The 19105-nt window shown below is 30.3% G+C and overlaps 1 protein-coding gene across 1 annotated transcript in view; it reads right to left on the bottom strand.

The window, feature by feature from the left end:
- The window catches only part of LOC143044771 (uncharacterized), a 29362-nt gene extending 11447 nt beyond the window's left edge, over nt 1-17915 (bottom strand). Inside the window, exons 1-12 of the mRNA XM_076216934.1 lie at nt 17846-17915; nt 16698-16751; nt 15193-15214; nt 11605-11677; nt 11217-11230; nt 9666-9738; nt 9278-9291; nt 7727-7799; nt 7340-7353; nt 5786-5858; nt 5399-5412; nt 3846-3918 (exon numbers count right to left, since the gene is read on the bottom strand). Of these exons, the coding sequence (XP_076073049.1) occupies nt 3846-3918; nt 5399-5412; nt 5786-5858; nt 7340-7353; nt 7727-7799; nt 9278-9291; nt 9666-9738; nt 11217-11230; nt 11605-11677; nt 15193-15213 (442 nt within the window). The 5' untranslated portion in view covers nt 15214; nt 16698-16751; nt 17846-17915. The remainder of the gene's footprint in view (nt 1-3845; nt 3919-5398; nt 5413-5785; nt 5859-7339; nt 7354-7726; nt 7800-9277; nt 9292-9665; nt 9739-11216; nt 11231-11604; nt 11678-15192; nt 15215-16697; nt 16752-17845) is intronic.
- Between the last annotated feature and the right edge of the window lie 1190 nt (nt 17916-19105).

Below are 19105 nucleotides of genomic sequence, written 5' to 3'. Positions count from 1 at the left end.
TTTGCCCCCTTGAATGCGGGTGCAATAATCGAACAGAAGAGAAAAAAAGTGAATTCAGTGGTCAAAAACTTTGTAATAGAAAACGGGGGAAAAGCTATATTACATGAGAACATTAGGGCAAGTGAAGGGTCTTTATACAGAACAGATGGAACTCATTTGTCACAAACTGGAAATCAGGTTTTCTTAAATAATATACAAGGGGGGGGGGGGTTGAGTCTTTCCTACGCACAACAAATTGTACTTTTCCAATGATTCGATAATGAAAATTTTGTGAAGGTGAGAACCCCAGTCAGATTTGGTAGCTGACTGGGGCTCTTATGTTGCGGTCCAGGGAGACTGGTAGTGATTGGGGGATTATTTCACTCGGCCCTTGCTCTCGGCCTGACAAGTTCTACAATTTGCAGGTTTGGAAAATGTGGTAAGTGGTTACGGTGGGGTCTGCAGATGGGTAACTCTGGGACCTCCTCTACCTCATCTTATAGAGGGGAGGCCTACACCTGCCAACAGGTGGGGCACTAATAACTGAAGCATTGGTAATACGAGTGTTTTCCCCGGTCACTCCCCATGGTAGGTGGTGGTGTAACCGTGTTTAACTACCAGGGGTTTTATGACACTATGTCAACATAGGTCAGCTGATAGCCACTGTGTTAGGTAATCGGTAGTCACCCTGGCGCCTCAACAAAATATTATAGAATACTCTGTAGCCAAAGTAATGCCACAAAGTAAAAATGTATATTCTAGTCATGAAAATGTAAATACAAGTTGGTGTAATAAAATGTATGTTAAATTCAAAGGATTGTTTTTGTATTAGTTGTAAAAGTTATAAATGAAAAACAGAGGATGGAACCTCTACACAAATGAGTATAATATACAGAAAGTCTGTATCATGTTAATTTTGGTATTTGTGAATTACTGTAAAACAACAGATAAAGAGAGACAACTCTAGATTAAATTTTAATCACTTTGTGATTAAAGGAAGGACTTCCACATAGTTTAAAATTACGTCAACAACTCTTCATCGTTGTTCTTCATCTCATTGTTATTCGTTCAGTATTGATATAGGGTCTTCTTCTATGAGTATTGCAATTAATTGAGATTATAAAAAATTAATATTTTCAATAATCTGGTTTAATTCAATCAAATATTCGTGTGGGTGCGTGGGTGTTGCAGCCTGTAGCTCAATGCCATATTTGGCATGGCCATAGCGGCGCTCGCAGCATGAATCAGAATTTTGGAATTCCCAAATCAGCTTGAATAGAATTTTGGAAATCCCGTATCGGGCACTTGTTAATTTGCTGTCGACAAGAAAGCAGGTGTTACGAAAATTAGTTAAACTCTCAAAACCCGTCCCTCCTCCCTATGAGAATAGTTGCTGCTGTTTTTGTTTTATATTTTCAGGCACTGGTTTGATGTATTTGATTGCAATATTATGGTTATCAGTATTCAAGCCGGACCTTCATAGTATTGAACCTAGACAGGATTATTAGGAATAAACTTGCGTTTCTATCATTTGGACATTTCCGTCATTAAGCACGTTATTAACATATGGACTATTGTGATTTAAGCATCCAGAATTAACTCTAGTTTTAAGTAAGTAACAATTTTAACAACTGGAAAGAAAACAAGACATTTTAAAGAAATTGATTATCTTCTACTATCCTTAGACGAAGAGTCAATTTTGAATGGGGGGAGGTCCAGGGAGCCTGGTAGTGATTGGGGGATTATTTCACTCGGCCCTTGCTCTGGGCCTGACAAGTTCTACAATTTGCAGGTTTGGAAAATGTGGTTAGTGGTAACGGTGGGGTCTACAGATGGGTAACTCTGGGACCTCCTCCATCTCATCTTATAGAGGAGAGGCCTACACCTGCCAACAGGTGGGGCACTAATAACTGGAGCATTGGTAATACGAGTGTTTTCCCCGGTCACTCCCCATGGTAGGTGGTGGTGTAACCGTGTTTAACTACCAGGGGTTTTATGACACTATGTCAACATAGGTCAGCTGATAGCCATTTTGTTAGGTAACCGGTAGTCATCCTGGCGCCTCAACAAAATATTATAGAATACTCTGTAGCCAAAGTAATGCCACAATAGTTCGTCCGTACGGCAAATGCAATATATATATTTGTTGAGTTATTATTTAGATTTATATAGTTTGAAGTATAGTTCAATTTGTATTTGGTATACTGGTCAGTCAACATTGAGTATGTTTGGTATATCTAGTTTGGTATAGTAAATACATACAAGTTGGTGTAATAAAATGTATGCTTAATTCAAAGGATTGTTTTTGTATTAGTTGTAAAAGTTATAAATGAAAAACAGAGGATGGAACCTCTACACAAATGAGTATAATATACAGAAAGTCTGCATCATGTTAATTTTGGTATTTGTGAATTACTGTAAAACAACAGATAAAGAGAGACAATTCTAGATTAATTTTTTATTACTTTGTGATTAAAGGAAGGACTTCAACATAGTTTAAAATTACGTCAACAACTCTTGATCGTTGTTCTTCATCTCATTGTTATTCGTTCAGTATTGATATAGGGTCTTCTTCTATGAGTATTGCAATTAAATACATTTTTGTATATTTGTTTAAAACAAATATTTAGACCGAACTAGTAAATATACCAAAAAACAGAGACACATATATACAATGTGTGTCCTGCTTGTTCTATATGTACATGTTCAAGTGCTTATCAGACACATATCTGATGTCTGTACGGACGTGTCACACATCCCGTGCTTTTAGATGGGTTTCTAGAACCAGGTGTACACCTCTTGTTCTTATCCTTGTTTGTAGTTTTTCTTTAGTCCTGATGTAATATGATTGAGCGCTTCTAATTAAGGTCTTTCCTTTTTCTATAAGGAAAGACCTTACTGTATTTCTTCTGATTATTATTCTTTTTGTTCCGCCAAACTTTTACAAAATAAACCTCCGTAACCGTAAACCATGTCGCTTTCATGTTCACACTTTGTATCGGTGTCATGAATACCTATCCGGAACTCACCCTGTGAGTCGAAATATTTTGTCGGTTCGGAGTAATCCCTCCGAAACCCAAAAACCTTGTTATCGTTCCAACACCGTAACCGTAATAGGTAGAAAAAAAACGAAGGGTGAAATTTGTTCAGGACCAGACCCCGGTTCTTCGTTACATTTAGATCGAAAAGATTCAACGACTCATTGGTAGGGTTATCCCCCTATGAAAATTAACCGGTGTCGGATGGCCACCAAAAATCAGAAACCGTAAGTCGTAGACACCTAGGATCTTCATCAATCATCATCAATTCATGTATCTTTGAAAAATACCTCAAGGTCAAATTTGTATGTTGACCTTGACCTTTGACCTAACACCTTGTTATGGGATAATCTCAGAAACCATTATACTTACAGAAGTTTTAAATAGTGGAAAATGTTTGGGTCATTACGGCGCAACTTTATTACATTTTGACCAAAGAGATTTGACCTTTTTATAAGGGGCATAACCCCTGTTTAAGGTTTCTGAAAAGACAAAATCAGCTTTTACTATATAACAAAAGGTCTAGACCCATGGAGTCTTCAGCAATGACATTGGGGACTAATGACCTTGACAAAGGTCAAAAGGTCAAGGTCATGTCCCATATAGCGAATTTTGTGTTTTTTACCTTATTTAAAGGATTTTCAGTGTGTTTTAAAGCTTTTCAATGCATTCTACGTCTATTGGAACATGTATTTTACATTAAAAAAGGAAACCCTCTCAATTGTTCAAGAACAATTGACATTTTAATTTTATCTGTTTCTTAACAATTGAACTGAGATTAAAAGTGTCCTACACCTCAAGCTCATAGTAGTCTTGCTAAAGTCATACCTTGAAAACGAAATTGTCCGTCTCCTGGAGTTGGATCATGGAATTCTGGTCCTAGGCCAAAATCTAACTCATTCTGTAAAGAAACACATACAAACGGTAATTTATTTCAGAAGCACTGTTAATCACTATGTAAACATCATCTATTCTCTGATATCTAATAAATAGAATTATCATTTATTTTTATGTTTTTTATTAAATGTTCAATTTGTAGTCATTAGTTATGCAACAAAATCCAAAATATACATTGAAAAATACCATTTACGGCTACTTTTGATTGAAGAGTTCGTAATTTTTTTTTTAATTTAAAAAAAAATCTAGATATCAAAATCGATAAAAAAAATTAAAAAATATCAAATTGTCAAAAATTAAAAGCAAATTATTATTGTGATGAAGAGTAACATATCCACTTGTGTTCAAAATATTTTTCAATAGAGAAATATTGTGAACAAAGGGAAATTATTCTAGCTAATTGAAATTATAATACAAATTATCTCTCTTATACAATGTGTTTTCATATCAAAATCTAAATGCATTTCAATAGCAACTGTTATAGTTGATTAAACCAAGGATTTGTAATGATTAAAGAAAGTTTTTGTTTTATTTCAATTCAAAAGAGTCTAACCGAAAGAAATAGTTGTCTATTGAAGACAAGAAATATGTGTATATTTAAATTAGTTTTTGCTTACAGCATGTATAAAATGTTTGGTTTTCAGTGAAATCCATAGATTTGTTTTCTTCAAATTGTTCATGTAGTGTTAACATTTCCAGCATTTTGCAGGTGTTTTTTTCATCTCTTCTTTGTTTTTTTAAAGCAGCGAACAGTGAACACACACTTCATGACATTTACACCAGGAGCACAGGAAGTCATGTATATCTACTGAGAATTAGGAGCAGCTAATTCAAAAAGCTCTTGCTATGCAAAAATTAAGCTTCAAGCAAATCAACAAAAATAAAATACATATAAATATAAGCTAAGCGCTAGTAGAAAAGTATTACATAAAGCATGTTAGGGCTATACGATTGCGTCTCTTTTTAAAATAATAAAATTCTGCAATAAATTTTAAATCAATAGTACTCTTTTTTTTAGTCTTCACTTATTCATTCAAATCCTTTGTCAAAATCTCACCTTTTGTCATAGTATTATTTGAGACAAGATAACAGTAAAAAAGCCTGTTGCATAAGGCTTCATTATAAAAAGACTTCTAATGATAAATTTTGTGTAAATTTTACAGTTTTACAGTTTCTATTATCTGATGAGTACTGACCTTTCGACCAGTCATTTAAGCGTGAGAAAATATAAGTCATAAAGTTTTACAGTTTTGAGACTATATGATATAAATATATGACATATACATAGTTTAAACTAGTGTCTTATCTTGGCTATTTTTGTGGGTTGTGAACAAAAAATCTTGTTTGTACCTGTAAGTAAACAAAAAGGCAAAATACATTCTGAAAAGCACTAAAATAGAAAAAGCTGTAGTTAAACAAAAAATCAGCATAAAAAATTACACACATCACAAAAAACGAAACAACATTAACACATTTATACTTACTGGTATGTCACACCCTGAAACATATTAATGAATTATAAATACATTTTTGTATATTTGTTTATGAACACAAATATTTAGACCGAACAAATAAATATACAAAAAAACAGAGATATATACAATGTGTGTCCTGCTTGTTCTATATGTACATGTACAACTGCTTATCAGACACATATCTGATGTCTGTACGGACGTGTCACACATCCCGTGCTTTTAGATGGGTTTCTAGAACCAGGTGTACACCTCTTGTTCTTATCCTTGTTTGTAGTTTTTCTTTAGTCCTGATGTAATATGATTGAGCGCTTCTAATTTTATCTGTTTCTTAACAATTGAACTGAGATTAAAAGTGTCCTACACCTCAAGCTCATAGTAGTCTTGCTAAAGTCATACCTTGAAAACGAAATTGTCCGTCTCCTGGAGTTGGATCATGGAATTCTGGTCCTAGGCCAAAATCTAACTCATTCTGTAAAGAAACACATACAAACGGTAATTTATTTCAGAAGCACTGTTAATCACTATGTAAACATCATCTATTCTCTGATATCTAATAAATAGAATTATCATTTATTTTTATGTTTTTTATTAAATGTTCAATTTGTAGTCATTAGTTATGCAACAAAATCCAAAATATACATTGAAAAATACCATTTACGGCTACTTTTGATTGAAGAGTTCGTAATTTTTTTTTTAATTTTAAAAAAAATCTAGATATCAAAATCGATAAAAAAAATTAAAAAATATTAAATTGTCAAAAATTAAAAGCAAATTATTATTGTGATGAAGAGTAACATATCCACTTGTGTTCAAAATATTTTTCAATAGAGAAATATTGTGAACAAAGGGAAATTATTCTAGCTAATTGAAATTATAATACAAATTATCTCTCTTATACAATGTGTTTTCATATCAAAATCTAAATGCATTTCAATAGCAACTGTTATAGTTGATTAAACCAAGGATTTGTAATGATTAAAGAAAGTTTTTGTTTTATTTCAATTCAAAAGAGTCTAACCGAAAGAAATAGTTGTCTATTGAAGACAAGAAATATGTGTATATTTAAATCAGTTTTTGCTTACAGCATGTATAAAATGTTTGCTTTTCAGTGAAATCCATAGATTTGTTTTCTTCAAATTGTTCATGTAGTGTTAACATTTCCAGCATTTTGCAGGTGTTTTTTTCATCTCTTCTTTGTTTTTTTAAAGCAGCGAACAGTGAACACACACTTCATGACATTTACACCAGGAGCACAGGAAGTCATGTATATCTACTGAGAATTAGGAGCAGCTAATTCAAAAAGCTCTTGCTATGTAAAAATTAAGCTTCAAGCAAATCAACAAAAATAAAATACATATAAATATAAGCTAAGCGCTAGTAGAAAAGTATTACATAAAGCATGTTAGGGCTATACGATTGCGTCTCTTTTTAAAATAATAAAATTCTGCAATAAATTTTAAATCAATAGTACTCTTTTTTTTAGTCTTCACTTATTCATTCAAATCCTTTGTCAAAATCTCACCTTTTGTCATAGTATTATTTGAGACAAGATAACAGTAAAAAAGCCTGTTGCATAAGGCTTCATTATAAAAAAACTTCTAATGATAAATTTTGTGTTAATTTTACAGTTTTAAAGTTTCTATTATCTGATGAGTACTGACCTTTCGACTAGTCATTTAAGCGTGAGAAAATATAAGTCATAAAGTTTTACAGTTTTGAGACTATATGATATAAATATATGATATATACATAGTTTAAACTAGTGTCTTATCTTGGCTATTTTTGTGGGTTGTGAAAAAAAAAATCTTGTTTGTACCTGTAAGTTAACAAAAAGGCAAAATACATTCTGAAAAGCACTAAAATAGAAAAAAGTATAGTTAAACAAAAAATCAGCAAAAAAAGATACACACATCACAAAAAACGAAACAACATTAACACATTTATACTTACTGGTATGTCACACCCTGAAACATATTAATGAATTATAAATACATTTTTGTATATTTGTTTATGAACACAAATATTTAGACCGAACAAATAAATATACAAAAAAACAGAGATATATACAATGTGTGTCCTGCTTGTTCTATATGTACATGTACAACTGCTTATCAGACACATATCTGATGTCTGTACGGACGTGTCACACATCCCGTGCTTTTAGATGGGTTTCTAGAACCAGGTGTACACCTCTTGTTCTTATCCTTGTTTGTAGTTTTTCTTTAGTCCTGATGTAATATGATTGAGCGCTTCTAATTTTATCTGTTTCTTAACAATTGAACTGAGATTAAAAGTGTCCTACACCTCAAGCTCATAGTAGTCTTGCTAAAGTCATACCTTGAAAACGAAATTGTCCGTCTCCTGGAGTTGGATCATGGAATTCTGGTCCTAGGCCAAAATCTAACTCATTCTGTAAAGAAACACATACAAACGGTAATTTATTTCAGAAGCACTGTTAATCACTATGTAAACATCATCTATTCTCTGATATCTAATAAATAGAATTATCATTTATTTTTATGTTTTTTATTAAATGTTCAATTTGTAGTCATTAGTTATGCAACAAAATCCAAAATATACATTGAAAAATACCATTTACGGCTACTTTTGATTGAAGAGTTCGTAATTTTTTTTTTAATTTAAAAAAAAATCTAGATATCAAAATCGATAAAAAAAAAATAAAAAATATCAAATTGCCAAAAATTAAAAGCAAATTATTATTGTAATGAAGAGTTCATATCCACTTGTGTTCAAAATATTTTTCAATACAGAAATATTGTGAACAAAGGGAAATTATTCTACCTAATTGAAATTATAATACAAATTATCTCTCTTATACAATGTGTTTTCATATCAAAATCTAAATGCATTTCAATAGCAACTGTTATAGTTGATTAAACCAAGGATTTGTAATGATTAAAGAAAGTTTTTGTTTTATTTCAATTCAAAAGAGTCTAACCGAAAGAAATAGTTGTCTATTGAAGACAAGAAATATGTGTATATTTAAATTAGTTTTTGCTTACAGCATGTATAAAATGTTTGCTTTTCAGTGAAATCCATAGATTTGTTTTCTTCAAATTGTTCATGTAGTGTTAACATTCCAGCATTTTGCAGGTGTTTTTTTCATCTCTTCTTTGTTTTTTTAAAGCAGCGAACAGTGAACACACACTTCATGACATTTACACCAGGAGCACAGGAAGTCATGTATATCTACTGAGAATTAGGAGCAGCTAATTCAAAAAGCTCTTGCTATGCAAAAATTAAGCTTCAAGCAAATCAACAAAAATAAAATACATATAAATATAAGCTAAGCGCTAGTAGAAAATTATTACATAAAGCATGTTAGGGCTATACGATTGCGTCTCTTTTTAAAATAATAAAATTCTGCAATAAATTTTAAATCAATAGTACTCTTTTTTTAGTCTTCACTTATTCATTCAAATCCTTTGTCAAAATCTCACCTTTTGTCATAGTATTATTTGAGACAAGATAACAGTAAAAAAGCCTGTTGCATAAGGCTTCATTATAAAAAGACTTCTAATGATAAATTTTGTGTAAATTTTACAGTTTTAAAGTTTCTATTATCTGATGAGTACTGACCTTTCGACTAGTCATTTAAGCGTGAGAAAATATAAGTCATAAAGTTTTACAGTTTTGAGACTATATGATATAAATATATGATATATACATAGTTTAAACTAGTGTCTTATCTTGGCTATTTTTGTGGGTTGTGAAAAAAAAATCTTGTTTGTACCTGTAAGTAAACAAAAAGGCAAAATACATTCTGAAAAGCACTAAAATAGAAAAAGCTGTAGTTAAACAAAAAATCAGCATAAAAAATTACACACATCACAAAAAACGAAACAACATTAACACATTTATACTTACTGGTATGTCACACCCTGAAACATATTAATGAATTATAAATACATTTTTGTATATTTGTTTATGAACACAAATATTTAGACCGAACAAATAAATATACAAAAAAAACAGAGATATATACAATGTGTGTCCTGCTTGTTCTATATGTACATGTACAACTGCTTATCAGACACATATCTGATGTCTGTACGGACGTGTCACACATCCCGTGCTTTTAGATGGGTTTCTAGAACCAGGTGTACACCTCTTGTTCTTATCCTTGTTTGTAGTTTTTCTTTAGTCCTGATGTAATATGATTGAGCGCTTCTAATTTTATCTGTTTCTTAACAATTGAACTGAGATTAAAAGTGTCCTACACCTCAAGCTCATAGTAGTCTTGCTAAAGTCATACCTTGAAAACGAAATTGTCCGTCTCCTGGAGTTGGATCATGGAATTGTGGTCCTAGGCCAAAATCTAACTCATTCTGTAAAGAAACACATACAAACGGTAATTTATTTCAGAAGCACTGTTAATCACTATGTAAACATCATCTATTCTCTGATATCTAATAAATAGAATTATCATTTATTTTTATGTTTTTTATTAAATGTTCAATTTGTAGTCATTAGTTATGCAACAAAATCCAAAATATACATTGAAAAATACCATTTACGGCTACTTTTGATTGAAGAGTTCGTAATTTTTTTTTTAATTTAAAAAAAAATCTAGATATCAAAATCGATAAAAAAAAAATAAAAAATATCAAATTGCCAAAAATTAAAAGCAAATTATTATTGTAATGAAGAGTTCATATCCACTTGTGTTCAAAATATTTTTCAATACAGAAATATTGTGAACAAAGGGAAATTATTCTACCTAATTGAAATTATAATACAAATTATCTCTCTTATACAATGTGTTTTCATATCAAAATCTAAATGCATTTCAATAGCAACTGTTATAGTTGATTAAACCAAGGATTTGTAATGATTAAAGAAAGTTTTTGTTTTATTTCAATTCAAAAGAGTCTAACCGAAAGAAATAGTTGTCTATTGAAGACAAGAAATATGTGTATATTTAAATTAGTTTTTGCTTACAGCATGTATAAAATGTTTGCTTTTCAGTGAAATCCATAGATTTGTTTTCTTCAAATTGTTCATGTAGTGTTAACATTCCAGCATTTTGCAGGTGTTTTTTTCATCTCTTCTTTGTTTTTTTAAAGCAGCGAACAGTGAACACACACTTCATGACATTTACACCAGGAGCACAGGAAGTCATGTATATCTACTGAGAATTAGGAGCAGCTAATTCAAAAAGCTCTTGCTATGCAAAAATTAAGCTTCAAGCAAATCAACAAAAATAAAATACATATAAATATAAGCTAAGCGCTAGTAGAAAATTATTACATAAAGCATGTTAGGGCTATACGATTGCGTCTCTTTTTAAAATAATAAAATTCTGCAATAAATTTTAAATCAATAGTACTCTTTTTTTAGTCTTCACTTATTCATTCAAATCCTTTGTCAAAATCTCACCTTTTGTCATAGTATTATTTGAGACAAGATAACAGTAAAAAAGCCTGTTGCATAAGGCTTCATTATAAAAAGACTTCTAATGATAAATTTTGTGTAAATTTTACAGTTTTAAAGTTTCTATTATCTGATGAGTACTGACCTTTCGACTAGTCATTTAAGCGTGAGAAAATATAAGTCATAAAGTTTTACAGTTTTGAGACTATATGATATAAATATATGATATATACATAGTTTAAACTAGTGTCTTATCTTGGCTATTTTTGTGGGTTGTGAAAAAAAAATCTTGTTTGTACCTGTAAGTAAACAAAAAGGCAAAATACATTCTGAAAAGCACTAAAATAGAAAAAGCTGTAGTTAAACAAAAAATCAGCATAAAAAATTACACACATCACAAAAAACGAAACAACATTAACACATTTATACTTACTGGTATGTCACACCCTGAAACATATTAATGAATTATAAATACATTTTTGTATATTTGTTTATGAACACAAATATTTAGACCGAACAAATAAATATACAAAAAAAACAGAGATATATACAATGTGTGTCCTGCTTGTTCTATATGTACATGTACAACTGCTTATCAGACACATATCTGATGTCTGTACGGACGTGTCACACATCCCGTGCTTTTAGATGGGTTTCTAGAACCAGGTGTACACCTCTTGTTCTTATCCTTGTTTGTAGTTTTTCTTTAGTCCTGATGTAATATGATTGAGCGCTTCTAATTTTATCTGTTTCTTAACAATTGAACTGAGATTAAAAGTGTCCTACACCTCAAGCTCATAGTAGTCTTGCTAAAGTCATACCTTGAAAACGAAATTGTCCGTCTCCTGGAGTTGGATCATGGAATTGTGGTCCTAGGCCGAAATCTAACTCATTCTGTAAAGAAACATACAAACGGTAATTTATTTCAGAAGCACTGTTAATCACTATGTAAACATCATCTATTCTCTGATATCTAATAAATAGAATTATCATTTATTTTTATGTTTTTTATTAAATGTTCAATTTGTAGTCATTAGCATTATGCAACAAAATCCAAAATATACATTGAAAAATACCATTTACGGCTACTTTTGATTGAAGAGTTCGTAATTTTTTTTTTAATTTAAAAAAAAAATCTAGATATCAAAATCGATAAAAAAAAAATAAAAAATATCAAATTGCCAAAAATTAAAAGCAAATTATTATTGTAATGAAGAGTAACATATCCACTTGTGTTCAAAATATTTTTCAATACAGAAATATTGTGCACAAAGGGAAATTATTCTAACTAATTGAAATTATAATACAAATTATCTCTCTTATACAATGTGTTTTCATATCAAAATCTAAATGCATTTCAATAGCAACTGTTATAGTTGATTAAACCAAGGATTTGTAATGATTAAAGAAAGTTTTTGTTTTATTTCAATTCAAAAGAGTCTAACCGAAAGAAATAGTTGTCTATTGAAGACAAGAAATATGTGTATATTTAAATTAGTTTTTGCTTACAGCATGTATAATGTTTGGTTTTCAGTGAAATCAATAGATTTGTTTTCTTCAAATTGTTCATGTAGTGTTAACATTTCCAGCATTTTGCAGGTGTTTTTTTCATCTCTTCTTTGTTTTTTTAAAGCAGCGAACAGTGAACACACACTTCATGACATTTACACCAGGAGCACAGGAAATCATGTATATCTACTGAGAATTAGGAGCAGCTAATTCAAAAAGCTCTTGCTATGCACAAATTAAGCTTCAAGCAAATCAACAAAAATAAAATAAATATAAATATAAGCTAAGCGCTAGTAGAAAAGTATTACATAAAGCATGTTCGGGGACATTTTAGCGCAGACATTAGAGTCCATTTAAGCGCAGGATTAAAACGTTCAACTGTATTTTCGATAGGCCATTTTAACGAAAACGTACCTTGTTAAAAAATACTCGCCGTAATAAAACCATAAACAGTAATTTATGCTTGTTTAAGTTGCTTATACGTTCACTTTAGCACATCAAGCATTGGGCAGAAGTTGTAATTCAAAACGAAGCCATAATGGTCCGGAATCATTTCATGCCCATTATAATGAGTAATTTTATAGTTATCGACCAGCTACGTTTTTATTGATACTATCATCAAATTGCAAACAACAACATATGTCAAAATACGAATTATAGACGAATGTGCTCCACACTCTAGACAAAATAACCAGGAAGAACAGTTCCTACTGCAATTTTATGAAAAGTATTGTACAGTGGGTATATCACGGGGCCATAACGTATGTTCTCTAGGATAAAGTCAAGGCTGGAACAAATTTTTTTTATATTTGATTTAACATTTAAGAGCTGTATTTTAATGGACAAGCATTTTTTTATTGTTAGTGTGGAGTCTTGATTCTATTAAAAACATATTAAAAATGGGTAAAAAAATGTTGCGGTAACATGGGCATTGATACTTTTAAAATAAGCCAAATATTTCCCGCTAAAATGGGTTATTCTTTGGAGCTAAAATATCCAATTTGTTCGCTAAAATGTTTGCTCAATGCGCTTAAATGTCCTCCGCTGAAAAATGATATAGACATATACACGTAACAAATGTAATGGTAGCTGTCATTTTGCATAATAATTAATGTCTAAAAATTATTTTCAAATATAGATAACTGATCATACTTTGAGTGTAAAATTAGTACAATTTAGAACGTTCTCAGTGAGACCTATGATAAAGTCATTTACATATTCTAATTCAACATATTCAAGATATCGATAGTTGAAGTTGAAATCCCTTCATTTGTGCACTGAAATTGTCATTTATACATGCGAGATATGCTTGCTGTAGTCTGATAATCAAAAACGGATGGTAAATGCAAATGAAATCTTCAGTGTTCATACAATTCAATACAATAAAAAAAAAATTATTGTCAATTATGACGCCCAATAATTTGAGCAGTATAATTAATTTAAATGTCATACAAGTGATTACATATTGATTACATTGATTATTTAACAATTAAACAAAATCAAGTCTATCTGAGCAGAACAATATCTACAGGAATAATATGTATGTATCGTTTTACAATAGTTTTACAATATAATATAGATGGACAAACTACTGGTGACTTTAAACAGTATCTAGAATTACATTTTTCTCTTTGAATAAAGTACACAAACATTTATTTACTTTTTTTCAATTATAACATTATCCTTAGATGACATTAACCATATTAATTTTGATTTATTTGTGAGGCTTTTAAAGTTTTTGTTAACCTTATTTAAGTAATTTATATATTCAGATCTTTTATTTTCTAAAACAGGACACCGAAGAAGAAAATGAAAATCTTCACATTCAGTGTTGCATAATTTACATATTCTATCCTCCACTCGAAGCCCCGTATGTCTGCCTCTTTCAATTTCTAATTTATTTGCACTGACTCAGAACTTTTTGCAGTCGCCTTTCATCCACATTCATAATTAATAAGTATTTTTCTATACCAGTATTTTCTTTTAATTATCTGTAAGTTCTTGGTTTATTTCCATGCTTTTTATTTTGTCTATCATTGTAAAGTTCAGATTTCCAAATACAAAAATATTTTAGTTTCAATTTCCGGTAAATTTGTGATTTAAAATCCATCTTTGAATTTAAAAAAAATTTAAGATCTATATCATAATATTTCATTATAATAACTATACAAATATACCAACTATTTTTGTTTAAATAAGATATTAAGTGGTCTAGAGACATTCGGAGAGAAGGATATCATCAGATTTTAATATATATTTATAATATATAAACATATTTAAAATCACTTAAAGAAATACGGGCTTTCTTCCCATTTCACCCAACAAACCTAGTATATTTGTAGATTTCCTACCTTAACCCATATAAAATTTATAGAATTTGACATGAATACTTTCTTGTTTCATGTCCTTGCAATAGTTTATCATAAAAATGCCTATTTTGTTTCTTGAAGTTTTCTAAGTGTTGAGATTTGATACATTTAATATTGTATTTGTTTTGATTACACGCGACTAAATTTTTCATTCCTACGCATTTCGGACGGCTGTAGATCATTTCAAGACAAACAAATATAATATGAGGTTTCATTTGATTCAAAAATTTATTAAATGTAAGAAGAATATCTTAATCGTCAGCTAGGTGCAATTTCGTCAGAATATAAAAGAAAAATATTACCAGTGATGTTTTATTGGCCCGAAAGTCAATCATTTAATGCGAATTTCTTTTTGATTTTTATCTGGAGATGGGTCCATCAAGTTTCTCTGTTTCCCAGGTATTGATGCAACTTTAGACCTTTTATTGTGATGGTATAAGTGAACGTTAAATGTTTTCGTTAATTTGTGAAACACGTTCAAATCGAAAAAAAGAGGAATAAGTTATACACGTTTTTATTATCCAAACCTACCGGAATAAATGTCGACGCCATGCTGAAAATAGATACACATTTATTTGTTACAACTTTAGAATTACTATATTCTTTTATAAACTAAAGAAATAAAACAGAACTATTTAGTTAAGTATTTCCAAAAAATATGCAAATAATTTGTATTTGGGTTGGGTTTGTTGTTATTTTTAATTTGTATTTGGGTTGGGTTTGTTGTTATGCGCCTGTATTCATGAACATATACTGAAATGTCTGAAAAGCTAGTGAACAGCGTACTTAATCATGCTAATGGAGGTAAATCTATTGAAAAGCGAAATGTCGAATCCATTTTTAAAAGTGTTATTTTCAATTCGATTTTTCAAATTATCAATCAAAGATCCAGGCGTTTACGCACATTTTTTTCCTTTCATATCATTGAATTATGAAAATTTACGATTTCAGTGCTTATGAACGTTTTATTAAAAGTGCAATCAAGTATGATAATTACAAATATAATCGGAAAAATAACTTATCTCAAATTAGAAGTGCTGAAAATGTAGCGATGAAAGCGTATCTTAGCGAAAGAGCTACATTATCATTAGTTTATGACCGCAATGATACTTTTGGCATAGTTTCTAGTAAAAAAAAAAATTCTTATATCCACTTTTGTTTTCATTTAACTCATGTAACTGTATATTATGCTTCCACTCATATATTATAAGTGGAAGCCGTAATTCGTTTGAGGTGAAAACTGATTTTTAATTGTTGGGTCAGTTTGTTCGTCACTGTATTTATTTCTTCTTTCGTCGCTATTAATTTTTGCTCTTCAACTTAGCACTTGTTTGGCTTTATAACTATTTTGATCTAGTGTCACTGATGAGTCTTATGTAGACGAAACGCGCGTCTGGCGTATTAAATTTCAATCATGGTACCTTTGATAACAATTTTGTACTCATTCGCAAGTCCGTTTGTGCGTCGTCATCTTTAAAATTTGTAATCAATATTTCTATTTTTACAAACCCGATTTTAATAAAACGGTAAAACAAATAAACCATATAGTGTTTAAAAGAAAGCATATTTTTCACTATTTTCATTTTAATGATTCTTTTCCTCTAGGTAATTTGAATTTTAAGATTTGAGTAAATGTCAAAATATTGATTCTGTTCCTCTAGGTATTATGGCCTTAAAGATTTGAGTCAGTGCCAAATCATTAATGGTGGACTAGAATTTTTTATCTGTATTCAATATCACATTATTTTTGTAAAAACAAAGAAAAAAAATATACAGTTTAGTAATGCACAATGAAATAACACGTTTCTGCAAAACAACAGAACATAGCAACACAAATCAATATACTGACGAATTATTTACAATAATGATCCAAAGTTCCATTTGCAAGCGAATTATTCATAAATATATCTGTCTTTCCAATGATAGTTAGTGGTACATTTTTTACTCCCAGTTGTTTTCTTATGTACTTATATTTTCTTATATCAAGTGTACAATATCTCATTTACTTCTAGAAAATAATAAAAGCCAAAGCTTACCTAGTATTAAACAAGCTCAATTTAACTGTCTCCGCCTAGCGTTGACAACGACACCTACAGGTAAATATTAAAACTGGCATTTGTATATTCATATTACTAGTCGTTTAAATGCTTATTTTAAACATAATGTATTATTTTTTACGATTTAATTTTCGATACTTTTGCCTTAAATTTGTTCCATGTAGTTAATCTGAGGCGTCGTAAATGTTGTTATATAAAAGAAACCTCAAAAGAAGACGCTTTAGTAATGCATTAGACAACCTTAACTATTTTGCAGCATCAATATGTGTTGTTCTATATCAATCTGATAAATGGTCAATCGGTTCGTGATGACGTCCATAAAACTTAAGAAATGGTTAACATTTTGAAAACACACAGTTAAAGTTAGCAGTTCGGCCCAATCCTATAAAAACTAGGTAATGAAAGCAATCTATTTTGTAGCGCATGAGCTGAGAAAAATAAACTCCACTCCCAATTGCTATTGGAATTTTGCTACAAAGGTGAGGGAGTTTTATTCAAAACAATACAATCAAATGTACCTGAACATAAATCAAGAACGCTATGGAAGCAAATATAACCCTTGCAAAAAAAGAAATATATTTATTTTCTATTTGGCCTTTTTAAATAATCAATAGGGTTTTGTTTTGAATTTTTGAAAAAGAAGCTCTACAGTGTTCACATATATGCTATTGACTGACGGACAGTCCCATTACAATACCCTTTCAGCAACTTTGTTTTGATGTGAAATTGTAATGTGGAGACATACAAATTCCACAAACGAATGCATTGGATTTGACAGGCAGTGCTGATTTGAACGTATAATAATATAACTGTAGCGTTAATGGTTCGAATGTATTGCAGAACTTTTTATTTGAAGGTATTTACAGGTACAAATTTAACGTGAAACGTCGTATGAACACATGTATTGTATAGGAAAAAGAAAAACCTGAATTATTCAAAAACGATTATTTGCTCGATATCTACTCTATTGAAAGTAGTCTAACACCGTTCAATCATTATAAATAGGATAAAATCACAAAAATACTGAACTCCGAAGAAATTCAAAACGAAAAGACCGTATTTAATGGCAAAATCAAAAGCTCAAACACATCAAACGAATGGATAACAAAGCTAGCTAAACCTCTCACCTGTCTATGCAGTGCTGTTCTTATATGATTGTTGTCTTTGATACGACCCTTCCGTTACATTTATAAACTTTAGATATCAGTACTCGGTGTCTTCAGTTATTTGAAAGGTATATTTAACATGGCATGTGACTGATTTAATCAACGATATTTGAATGTATCATAAAAATGTTTTGTTGGTGACACAAAAAACTACACAATAATGCATTCAATATAACAGTATATATCTTTATTCTCACAAACCAAATTACAAAGGTATAGAGATAGAGTATGATTATCTAATTAAAAGATTTTTTGACGCATGTTCTATTTTTGTCGCTAAATAACAAAGTTTGATTAAAAGGCTAAATAATTTTCAAATCTTAAAGGAATTTAAAGTTTTAAATACCTAAATAGATTATAGGTGTTAAAAACCAGTGTTTAATTTTTATGTTTAATATTTTATGTATACGGTTTTCTTATTTTCTGAAATGGCACTCAACCACTGTATGTTGCATCCAAGTCAATGGCCATTGTTAGGTTGATTGTCTCATTTGGGAATTAAACCAAGTCTTCAACATTTAATATCAGTATATGTTTATTAGGTCTGTGCTTCAAAAACATATGTGTCATGTTTCACGCAATTTCGACACATTTATATAGCACCACGTGTGTCCACATCTCGACTATTTGTTTTCATTGTCAAATTTACCACGATATTAAACGGTCATTTTGAACTGAGCAGCTTTCCGTTTATTTCTTAACTCATTCACTGTGGTAAATTTCGTACTTTTCATCGTTGTTAGACTCATTCACTGTGGTTAATTTCGTACTTTTCATCGTTGTTAGACTCATTCACTGTGGTTAATTTGGTACTTCCTTTCATTTTTACTCATCCACTGCGAAAAAAAACTGTCCTGGTTAGACAACTCGCATGAAATAAATTAAAATCTGTTTAGTATATATTTAGACTTTTCGGTAGTTGTTATTCACCTGTATTCATCAACATATACTGAAATGTCTGAACAAATACTGAACAGCTTACCTAATCATGTTAATGGAGGTAAATCTATTAAAAAGTGAATCGACTAATCAATTTTAAAAATTGTTATTTTCAATTTGAATTTTAAATGTCAATCAAAGATCCAGCATTATACTTCCACATTTTAGTTCTACTCCTTTCGTATCTTTGAATTGAAACGATTTGCCAATGAACGTTTTATTAATAAAATGCAATCGAGTATGATAATCCAAAAATATTCGAATATATAACTTATCTCAAAT

Source organism: Mytilus galloprovincialis, chromosome 9, assembly GCF_965363235.1.
Source record: "Mytilus galloprovincialis chromosome 9, xbMytGall1.hap1.1, whole genome shotgun sequence".
Taxonomy (NCBI): Eukaryota; Metazoa; Mollusca; class Bivalvia; order Mytilida; family Mytilidae; genus Mytilus; species Mytilus galloprovincialis.
This window is presented reverse-complemented; position numbering and strand designations above follow the sequence as displayed.